We start from the raw sequence: 12,164 nt of genomic DNA, 5'->3' as shown, positions 1-12,164 counted from the left end.
ACTGGTGGCGCTTGACGCTCACTGGTGGCGCTTGACGCTCACTGGTGGCGCTTGACGCTCACTGGTGGCGCTTGACGCTCACTGGTGGCGCTTGACCCTCACTGGTGGCGCTTGACGCTCACTGGTGGCGCTTGACGCTCACTGGTGGCGCTTGACCCTCACTGGTGGCGCTTGACCCTCACTGGTGGCGCTTGACCCTCACTGGTGGCGCTTGACCCTCACTGGTGGCGCTTGACCCTCACTGGTGGCGCTTGACCCGCACTGGTGGCGCTTGACCCGCACTGGTGGCGCTTGACCCGCACTGGTGGCGCTTGACGCGCACTGGTGGCGCTTGACGCGCACTGGTGGCGCTGGAGGGGGTGGGGGCAGGTCTGGCGAGCAAAGGCCATGACCATATTGGAGGGGCACAGCACCTCACCTTGGGGGGAGGGGCAATGTCTGTGGATGCAGGCCAAGTTTACAACTCTCTGTGGTGTTTCTTGTCCTGTGCACTGGCACCTACGTACCAGACTATAATGCCATCAGTCAGAATGCTCTCGACAGTATACCTGTATAAATTTGAGAGTCTTGGGTGATGTATCGAATCTCCTCAAATTCCTAATGAAATGTAGCCCCTGGAGAGCTTTCCTCACGATTGCATCAACATGATGGCCCCAGGATAAGTCTTCAGAGATATCGATACTCAGGAATTTGAAGTTCCTTGCCTCTCCACTGCTGACCCCTCAATGTGGACTGGTTTATGTTCTTCTGTTTTCCCCTTCCTGAAGTCCCTAATCATTTTCTTAGTTTTGCTAACGTTGAGTGTAAGGTTTTTGTGACACCACTCAACTAGCTGATGTATCCCACTCCTCCAAGTTTCCTCATTGAAATCTGTGGTTCTGCTGACAACCGTGGTGTCATCGGCAGATTTGTTGATGGCATTTGAATTGTGCCTGGCCACAGAGTCTTGGGTGTAGAGAGGGTAGAGCAGTGGGCTAAGCACTCTTCCTTGTGGTGCACTTGTGTTGATTGTCAGTGAGGAGGAGATGTTACCAATCAACACTAACTGTCATCTTCCGATGGGGAAGTCAAGGATCCAGATGCAAATGGAGGTGCAGAGGCCCAGGTTTTGAAGTTTGCTGACCAGTATTGAGAGGATGATGGAGTTGAAAGCTGAACTGTAATTGAAAAATACCCTGATGTAGGTGTTGCTGTTTTCCAGGTGATCCATGGCTGATTGGAGAGCTAGTGAGATTGTATCTGCTGTGGAACCATTGTGGCTGTAGACAAATTGCAGGGGTTCCAGGTCTTTACTTAGGTACGAGCTAATTCTGTCCATGACCAACCTCTCATCAGGGTCAACATGTTATAGGAGGGCATTAGCAATTTTGAGAAGAGCTACCTGTCGTTAGCTCCATCCACCCCTCTGATAAGGGACACGTGGTTGCTCTTTTTATTGCATCAAGCATCACTAGACACAATTGACACTTGACGCATGCTAGTGATGCAGCTGGGGGTGGGTGGGTGGAGAGTCACTAGCATGTGTCAACCTAACACGGGAGGGAGTGGGTTTGGTCTGACGGCCAGGGGGTGGGGGTGGGGAACAGCACCTTGTTTGGGGGGGACAATACCCATAGATGTCCCCCTTTGGTGCGACCCTCTCTCAAAGCATTTCTTCACAGCAGATGTGAGTGTTACTGGGCAATAGTCATTGAGGCAGTTCACCTGCTCTTGGGCACTGGCTTGACTGATGTCCTTTTGAAGCATGTGAGAACCTCTGACTGCAGCATTGAGAGATTGAAAACTCCAGCTGGTTGGTTGGCACAGATTTTCAATTTCCTGCCAGGTCCGCCATCAGGGCCTGACACCTTGTAAGGGTTTGGCCTTATGTTGGTCTCTGAAACCGATGTCACAAGGTCACCAGCTTCTGCAGAGATTCTCACTGGTAAAGTTGAATTCTCCTTTTCAAAGTGACCATAAAGGATGGTGCCATTTCATTGGTTGGACAATATGTGCCTTAAAAATGTTATGCAGGTACCTTCGGTCCTTACTGTTCATTGCAACATTCATTGGGAGCACTTAATGGCTAAAAACCTAAGAGAACATTTAAATGCTTCTCTTTCAATTCTCATAAAGACCGTAAACTTCATTAAATCACATCCCCTTCAAGACCATATATGCCGGGAGCTGTGTGGGGAAAAAATGCCAAACATTTCCAGATGTTGCTCCTGCATTCTGAGGTGAGGTGGATGGCCCAAGGAAACTCTCTTTGTTGTTTTATTACCCTCTAGGACATGATTGTTTCCTTTCTTTCTCACAACGGCCATGGAGGAAAAACTCATTGATGCAAAGGTTGACATATTTTATCTTGTAGATATCTTTGACAAATTGAATTTATTGAATGAGACCTTGCAGTCTAAACACAAGAACTTAGTTGATAGTAAGGAAAAGCTCAAATTCTATTGGAGCAACATTAGATCTGGAATTTTTGCAATTTCCAAATTTGAACACGAGCCTAGCGTCTCTGAAGGATGATGATATTACTTTTTGTGAAAATTCTAAAGCAAGTACACATATATCTGCAGGAAAAAAATTAATGACCTGTTAAATCTGAATATCTTGTATTTGATAACAGATCAATGTGATGAACAACCCACTGATGTTGATGCAAAAATTCAAGAGAGTTTGATTGCTCTTCAGAGTGATACAATTTAAAAAAAGAATTTTTTGGGTTCAAAAGATCTGCTGAATATATTTCCAAAATTGGGAAAATGCCAAAATATTTTAATTGCCTTTCCCTCAACATTCTTAGTTGAATGTTGATTCAGCAAGGTAGTTTTATTAAAAAAAATTCCCGGGTCAGACTTCATATCACAACAAGAGGTATCCTTCAAATATCACTTATCCAATTTGGAGCCTGACATCAAAAACTTGCTGAAGAACATCAAGTTCACTAAAATGTTCATTTTTAAATAATTATTTTTTAAAGTTCTTTTGACTAAATATTCACATCCTCGAGTTTATGCTTACGGTTCCCTAATGACTCACTGTGTACAAGTCCTTCAACTTTGTTTATTGTCATCAACCCGACGAAACAGCGTATCTCTGCTCACACACATAGATGCTCGGTACACCATAAAAAACAAATATTATAAAAATAATTTGCAGATTTGTGGGATTGTTCAACAGTCACATCATCCACAGCATGACAGTCCTGGTTTTTTATGCTTCTATACCACTTCCTTGAAGTTAGTGTCTCAATGACACTGTAGGCTGGACGGTAAGAGTCCTCAGTGATTCTCTGAGCCCTCTTTAAGCACTGCTCCCTGATATCTCGGCAGTGGAGAGTACCAAGTTCCTTGGAGTCAACATTACATCACTTGTGAGGAAGGCACAATTGCACTTCCTGAGAAGACTTAAGAGGGCAAGGCTACTAGCCACCATTATCAACTCTAGCTGCAGGGGCTCTAACAAAAATGTCTTGGCCAGTTGCATGACAGTGTGGAATGGTTGGTGTAAAGCATTGGATCAGAGGAGGTTTCATAGGATTATAAGATGTTAGAGAGGATCACTCCCCCCCCCCCCCCTCCTCATCTCATCCCAATCAATGTGATCTACTGGGATCATGGTATAAAGACTGGAAAACACTGTTTCATCAGGTTACAATCAAACTTGAACTTATATTGTCGATAGAGGGAAGGAAGATCCCAGTCAGTGATCTTCTCAGCAGTTTTTGTCACATTCTGTACTGACATCCAATCTGATGCTTTGCATCTACCTTACCACACTATGATATAGCCAGCCAGGACACTCTATTGTGCTCATGTAGAATATTGTTAGAACAATACCTGGTAGCCCTTGCCCTCCTCAACCTCCTTGGGAAGTGTAGACGCTGTTGATGACTATTGAGGAGGTGTTGTGGGCCCAGGTTAGATTGTCCTTTAAATGGATGCATGTGAAATTTGTGCTTCCCACTCTCTCTATGACAGTCATTGTTAGGATGTGGGGAATAGTCCACAGTCAACTCCTTTGTCTTGTCCACATTGAGACTCAGGTTGTTGCTCTTGCACTACTGTACAAGCCTTTCAACATCTGCCCTGAAAACCGATTCATCATTGTTGTCAATGAGGCCAACTTCTGTTGTGTCATCCACCAATGTGATAATTCTGCTGAAGCTGAACCAGGTAATACAGACACAAGCTAGCACCATGAACAGTAGCAGGCTGAGCTCTCAACCCTGAGATACTCCAGTCCTCAGTGTGATGCGGCTTAAGTTTTTGCTACAGATTGGTCTTTCAATCAAGAAAGGGCTGAAGGCCTCCTGATGCGATTGGAGGTTTGGAGTTGGAGTTCAGGTTGTCAACAAATCAAACGGGTCAGTGTGGCTGCAGGGGCTACAAGAGCACTGCAGGAAAATTTGTGGATACCCACTAAATTTAAAGGGACTCTCTTTTACTTCTCTTTCTTTTTTACTGTTGCTGCCAGGCAACACTAATGGCAACTCTTTGCCTTATGGCAGGCAGAAAGCAATTTCATGTAATATTACATTCTGTTCTATGACATGACAATAAAGGGATCTGAAGTCTGGGATCCAGTTGCAGAGAGGAACTCTGATCCCCTGCCATTTATGGTACAATTGTGTTGGAACACCAAACTGAAATTAATGAACAACAGCCTGGCATATGAACCATCCTTCTTCAGGGTGAGGACAGAGTGGAAATTCAGGGCTATTACATCGTCTGTGGATCAGTTTGGTCATTAGACAAACTGGAATGGGTCCATTGTCACTGGTAGGTGCATTTTGATGCACGCCATTAACAGTCGTTCAAAGCACTTCATGATCGTGGAAGTCAGTGCCACTGGATAGTAGTCATTTAATCCAGATACTGTTGTTTCTTAGGTACCAGGTTAATGTATACTGCCTTGAATCCTGTGGGGACAGTGGACTGTTGGAGTGAGATAATGAGCATATCCATTTAGACCTCAGTCAGCTGGTCCACACAGCCCTCAGCACCTGACTGTAATGTTATCTGCTCCTGCTGCTTTATGTGGGTTCACCCTGGAGAGGATATTCCTCACCTCAGTTGAGGCTAAGTATTGCACTCGAAGATTCATTTCTTAATTGTTTGTAATATGTATGCTCATGTTTTCTTCTTTCCTACATATTCAATAAGTGATTTTCTATTTGTCTCTTTTTTTCTGGAATCATAAAGCCACAATGTTATTGCTCAGAGTTGTTTTCACCAGACAGAAACATCAGTATTTCTTGTTTTTTATGTAGTCAGTCGAAGTATGGAAGAAACCAACTAAACTTGACTGTTTCACAGGCAAGGGGCCCATAAACTTTGAGCAGAGTCCTAAGGAGACCATAACTAAAAAAATGGTTAAGAATGGCTGCCCTTGAGAATAGTGGGTATTCTATATGCCAATATTCTATGGCAAAATGGCCATCTTTGGAACCAGTCTGATAAATTACTCTCCCTCTGGCAAGTGGATCCATTCTTTGATAGGTGACAAAAACTCTCCACAGTAGTCAAGGTGCAGCTTTACCAGGCTCTATGCAATTGTACAAAGATTTACTTTTGTGTTTCAATCCTCCCATTTGTAAACATTAACATATTACCAATTGCTTGTTATACCTGAAATTTGGCTTTTTTTGTGTGGCTTGTGTACAAGGCCATCAGGAGCACTTTGTACAGCAACACCACCGAATCTCTCACCATTTAAAAAAAACTCTGCTTAAAGCCTCTTTGTATCTTAGCGCAACGTAGTTACAGCACCACTGACCTGAGTGAATCTGACGCTGTCTGTAAGGAGTTTATACATTCTCCCTGTGTCTGCGTGAGTTTCCTCTGGGTGCTCCAGTTTCCTCCCACCTCTCAAAATGTACAGGGGTTGTAGGTTAATTGGGTGTAATTGGGCAGAACGGGCTTGTGGGCTGAAAGGGCCTGTTACCTTAACGTTCACTAAATTAAATTTAAAAAAAAATTATTTTGTGTTAAAATCCCACCTCTAAATTGGATACAACTGTCATTCATTCTCAATGCAACTCATCTGCAATATTATGTGAGAGGTTGTACGTAAGGCGGTGAACATTGGTACTGGCTTAATGTTTCTAGGTTTTTTGGAATGAATGGTTTACAATTAAAACACAAGGAATCAATTATACCTTTTCAAATTGGCAGATTAACACTTGTAGCATGCTCTGGGAATCAATAGATTACCTTTTCATATTTTCCATTAATGATTGGGATGGAAATGTAATGTATGTTTGCAGTACTGTATATCATATGATGAAGTGACAAATAATGAGCAAAAATCCATGGGCAAGAATGTGCCAAATCAAATGTAGTCAAGGACTACGTGAGATTTTACACTTTATTCAAAAGAATAGAGAGCAAAGTTTTCTTTTAATCAAGTATTGAGAAGCTAGCAAATATTTGTTTATTAGTTGATCCATTTATAAAGGGTTCAGAAATTAAACTTGTAGGTTAATTTAACAATTTGGAAACATCTAGGTATTTTGAAACATTATATGTGGGGAGGGATGCAATAGTAGGGAAGTCTTGCTAAGATTGTACTGGGATTTGATGAAACCACATTTGGAACACTGTAATTTTGGTCTCTATACCTGAAAAAAAGGATGTATTAATTTTTATTTGGTGCAGAAACGATTTTCAGGATTAATTCTTTAGTTTATGAATATAGCTTTAAAGAGTAATTGAAGAAACTGGACTGGTGGTGCCCTTGAAATCCATAAGATTTTGTGTGAGAGACAGATTTGTTGCCAATTAAATATCGAGATATTAACTTTACCTTTTAACTATATTTATTAGTCACAATAAGTTCAAACAACTCAAATATTTCTCTATGTAGTACAAACTCATTAATTCAGAATCCTCACTAAATCTTTAAATCTTTTGCTAGCTTCACAATATCCAAAACCCATTAATTATATCGGCTATTACCTGCTCCAGAAGAACCTGGCCGGGGTCTGATGTTGTAGGGGTTAAAATATGTTTCATGCTTGCCATTTGTATGGTTGTGCTTTTTGTTTTAACATTTTTATGCTGTCTTTGAGCAACATCTTTGCTTCAGGATCGTAATTAGTTTTCTCTGCTGCTTGGGAGATAAGATTTTTAGTTTCTTTTTTCCTCCAAAATGGATGGTTAAAAACTTTTTCCGACATTTTCTATTGACCCTTTAACAACTTGTAGCAACATTTAACAACATAATAATGTTAACAATGTTTAACAAACTTTGGAAAACTCAATTTAACTCTAGTATGAATTCGCTTGAACGATTCATAGTCGAGGATGCACAAAAAAGATTTGTTAAGATAGCTCTAGCCGTAGCAAAAAAATGTATTATGTCAACCTGGAAAATGGAAGATAATCTGAAAATACAACAATGGTATATAGAAATGAATAAATGTATTCCATTAGAAAAAATTACATATAGTTTAAGAAATAATATTGAAATATTCGAACAAATATGGGAGCCTTACATTAAATACAATAGCGAAACCTACCGGGGACAATCATTACCTAAGTTGATGGAAGGAGAAGGAAAGAAAAGAATGGACTCAGTAGAATTTCTGGTGTATTTTTGTTGAATGACAACATTGTCTGACTGGTTTAATGTAACCTAGATTGTATACCTAAAATGGATGGGAGGGGGGGGGGGTGGGGGGGTGGCTTGGGAGGAGGGGGGGGGAGAAAAAGTCTCTGTATATGTGTGAAAAAGAAAAAGTGTGTATCGTGGCTAATGTGATTTATGGTGTGAAAAATAAAAAATAAAAAAAAAAAACGATTCATAGTCAACAAAATTCTTTTACCAGGTGTTCATTCTTTTATCTGAGATCCTTGGGACCAGACACTTCTCAGCATTCAGAGTATTCCAGATTATGGAAATAAAATGGTGGCGGTACAGATTTGTGCAACACATAAGACCTTTCTATGGAATACGCCACATTGAAGCCAGCTCTGCATTTCCCAGAGCAGTTCTAGCTGCATGGGGGATTATGGGTAACAAAGATGGCCACTGATCCTGCATTAAAACAAAAAGAGGCTCACCCTGCTGGGCTCCATCATGCTCTTGTCTGCCTCTTTCCAGCCTGGTTTGGCTGCCATTGGGCTGCTTCCTATCATCTGGGTCCTCTGCACCAGCTTTGCTACTGGGCAGCTTCCCATCACCTGCTCCTCCCTCGGGCCTGCCTCTTGCTGCCACTCGACCTCAGCCACTCCCCATCATCCCCTCGGCTTCTCTCCCTCCAGCACCACCTTCTCCTCAGTGCTTGCTCACCTCTCCTCCCTCCCTGGCCATGAGCTCAGTACCCGGGTCCCTTCACCCTCTACCCCGGCGGCTCAGCGGGTTCCAACTCTCTTTGCCCCTGTGGGCCTCCACACTCTTTGAGCCTCATTCTCTCCCCTCTCGCCTGCCTAAGTTGCGCTGCTGCTTTCTCCTCACTCATCCACTCGAGCAGTGTTCTCTCCTCAGTCTCTCCTCGCTCGCCTGCCTGAGTCACACTGCTGCTCCCTCCTTGCTCCCTGCCTGAGCTGCGTTCTCTCCTCGCTCTCTCAAGAACACTGAAGGAACATGCAGTTTTAAAAAAAGTTTGGTTTTCAGGATCACAGATAAAGGGATAAGGACCTGTATAATAGAAAGTAGTCACTACAGAGGTGAAATTGTGGCCTTGGTGTTAACTTATAAGCAATACTCAGTTAAACAGTGGGATAGCATGATGTCTTGTTGACTTAATTTCAAACTCACAAACTGAAATATAAAATATAGAAGAAAATTGCTCAACATTAATTCACAAAAGTTTTTAAACTGTTGTTTATGGTGATTAGAACAATGGGTATTTTTGCAGGGGTTTTGTTTTTGAAGACAAGATATTAATTATATTGTGGAAATTGTTTTAATCAGCCTTTCACTCCTGTGAAAAAATCTGCAGAATGGTTCAATACTGCACTGAAATGGTACTGTGCAATCTGTACGGTTTGATTACAAAGTGATTCATTTCATTGACTAACTGCTTGACCTCTTGGCAATTAATGCAGGAAACTATGGCAACTAATTAATTTAATGCTAATAATTAAATAAAAATTATAATTCAAACAAAGCAAAAGCTGCTGTCAGTAAGCATAATTAACAAGCTACCAGATTGTTGGAAATGTCCAAATGGTTCACGAATTTACTCAGATGTTGTGATCATTCTTAACTGCCTGTTTAGTTCTGGGGAAATTTGGGATGGACAATAAATGAAGACATCCACATCTCATGAACAAAGAAAGGAAAAATCTGACATTTTTACACGAATAGTCATGCTTCCACCAATGATCCATAATATACTTGAGATTATAATTTCATTCAAATCAATTACCATCACATTCAAACTTCTTCCATGAAGCATAGTAAATGATGGAAGCTTTTTAACTTCTTTAGTCAGTTACTTCATTGTTTTGTGATTGGATTTGATGCAAGTATTTGGACAGCTATACCTGCTTATCTGAAATAGAAAACCTTATTGGAAAACTCTTTAAACATGGAAGGTATTGCAGTCCATTCTCAGACCTGAATAACAGTAGATAATTATTTGAGCTCTCATTTACTTAGTGCAATATCAAGAATTTCCAGAGCACAAGCTATGCATTGGGTTGCATGGCAAGAACAAGGTTCTTTATTTTCTCAGATTTTACTATTAACATTTTTTGCCAGTTGAGCATTCAACAGAAAAGATGATGTGTCTGCTCTTTCCCATAAAATTATTAATTTTCTATCAAAAGTATTTACTGATGTCTATTAACAGTGTTTTTGCATTTTAAATGCATGATAATGAAGAAAGGAGTTAAACCATCTGACAAAAACATTATTAGGAATTCCGATCAGAACAAATTATAAGGCAAATTTTATTTATGAATGACCTTTTATGCTCATTTTGTATCCCTTGTTCAGTCCATTTTTATTGTGGGATACACAGTGATATAGGATAAGTAACACTTGTTTTCATTGAAAGTAGTTAACTTGCCAGAATACTTAAAGATTCATAAGAATCACATTTTGTGTAAGTTGCAAGGGGAGATACGGTCTATAGTGACTGAATAATTATGCTCTTTTTGGCAGGATTCTGAATCCTTGGATACTTGTATCCAGAATACTCTTTCAACACTCTATCCCCCCTTTGAGGCCACAGCATCCACTGTTCTCTGTCAGGTTTTTGATGTAGTGGAGAAAACGTACTGTGGTGATGGATTGTGCTACCTTATTGATTTCCTTGTTCCTGCTAAACACATTCTGCAGTGCATTCAGCAGGATGCTTGTGTAAGTAAATGTTTGAGATCAGTTGGAGGTAATTTATAAAGATTTTTTTGATTTGGTAGGCTGTGACTTGATATAAAATGAACAAGGTACTCTCATGTAAACTGTTGTGATGGTTACAATGAATGTCTTCATTTAAAATTTAAAACATGGTTGTCAAAGCTTTTGTGTAGTTTTGCATTCCATACAGGCAGCTCACAAAAAGTTGCAAAGTTCCAGCACCATTTTGGATCCACAAAATAATTATTAGGAAACTAGCATCTAACTTTTACATTAACGGAATAATCATATCAATTTAAAATTTAAATCTAAAATAACAGTAGCTTCTTGATGGGAAACTGGTATGACAGTTTGCTTCTCTAAACTTGCCCATCTACTTTGAAGGAAAAGAAAATTTTAATTTTAAAAAAAGATTAAACATGAGCTCCCATTTAAAAAAAAAAATGACAGACTGATTAACTGTCTTGTAATAACAATTAGTGACCAAAAACTGATTCATCTACTATTTCTTCTGCCTACAACGTTATCCCACCTGCAGTAACATCTTCCCCCTCTCCGCTTTCCACAGGGATTGCTGCTTCTGGGATTCCCTCGTCCAGTCATCCCTTAGCACTAATTGCCCCCTTTGTACCTGCCCCCATAAACACAAGAAAACCTGCATTTGCGCCCACGCCACCTCCCTCGCCAGCATTCAAAGCTCCAATTAGTCCTTCCAAATAAAGCAACACTTGACTTGTGAATGCGCAGGGGTCATCTACTGCATCCAGTGTTCCCATTTTAGTCTCCTCTGCATTGTTTGTCCATGGCCTTGTGCACTGCCAAACTGAAGCCACCCACAAATTGGAGGAACAACACCTAATACTTCGTCTGGGCATTCTCCAATCAGGTGTTATTAACATCAATTTCTCTAACTTTCTGTTAGGGCCCTCCCCTTCCCCCTCTGTCCCTCTCTCCCCTTTCCTCCAGCTCACCAGCCCCTTCCCTCTCCATTCAGAGAGCAATCACCTCAGCTTTTATCTCTTCTATCCTCCCACCTATGACCTCTTGCCTGTTGACCTCTGCTTTCCTCCTCACCTCTATGCTCTCCCCTTTTTATTCCTGCCTGCTTTTTAGTCATACCTTGAAGAAGGGCTCAGGCCTGAAGTTTTGCATCCTTTAGATGCTGTTTTAACCTGCTGAGTTTCTGCAGCACATTTATATATTGCACTACCTGTACAATCACAATTTCTGTAGACTTTCCTGTTTAACTATTCATCTAAAAAGTGGAACTTTTAATTATAAACCTATGTTAAAATGACTAATATAGCAGTGTTTTCATTCTCTTCAAAACTTAAACTTTGAGAAAGTAAGCTATTGTAATAGTTTAAATCTTCCATGACATAGATGTTATTTTGGGTATTGATAGAAATTCCAAACATGTGGTTGGGAAGCACATTAAATCTTTGATTTTTTTATTAAATCAGTCTTAATGAAATGAAAAAAACACGTGTGAGTATACTTTTTTTGATATTCTAGATCTTGCATTTATGATCTTCATATGCCAGCATGTCTTTGAATGCAAGAACTAAAAAAAAATTTGTTCCATAAGATATTGTGAATATGGTTTATAGAGTTCAACAATAAAAAGTTTGACTGATCACTTGATTGTTACATCAAATGCATATTAGTGCATTTGTGCTGTTTAGATAGTGCGTAATCTTAAATAACACTTGCAGGACATCTTGAGAAATGCTCAAGTTGTTAAGATAATGAAATAAAGACAATATATTTTAACTTTTAAGATAAAATCTAACCAGATAGGATTGCATTTATTTTGTTTTAATTTGCTAAACATGTTCGTAATAAAGTATGTTTTATTAAATAAT

The 12,164-nt window shown here is 40.3% G+C and overlaps 1 protein-coding gene across 6 annotated transcripts in view; it reads left to right on the top strand.

The window, feature by feature from the left end:
• The window catches only part of plekhg4 (pleckstrin homology domain containing, family G (with RhoGef domain) member 4), a 193,918-nt gene that overhangs the window by 46,967 nt on the left and 134,787 nt on the right, over positions 1-12,164 (top strand). For all 6 annotated transcript variants that reach the window (XM_069901416.1, XM_069901414.1, XM_069901413.1 and 3 more), the window contains one exon: positions 10,105-10,302. In XM_069901416.1, the coding sequence (XP_069757517.1) occupies positions 10,105-10,302 (198 nt within the window). The remainder of the gene's footprint in view (positions 1-10,104; positions 10,303-12,164) is intronic.

This window comes from Narcine bancroftii, chromosome 10, assembly GCF_036971445.1.
Source record: "Narcine bancroftii isolate sNarBan1 chromosome 10, sNarBan1.hap1, whole genome shotgun sequence".
NCBI classification, from domain to species: domain Eukaryota; kingdom Metazoa; phylum Chordata; class Chondrichthyes; order Torpediniformes; family Narcinidae; genus Narcine; species Narcine bancroftii.
The sequence above is the reverse complement of the archived record's forward strand: the minus strand, read 5'-3'. Positions and strand labels throughout refer to the sequence as shown.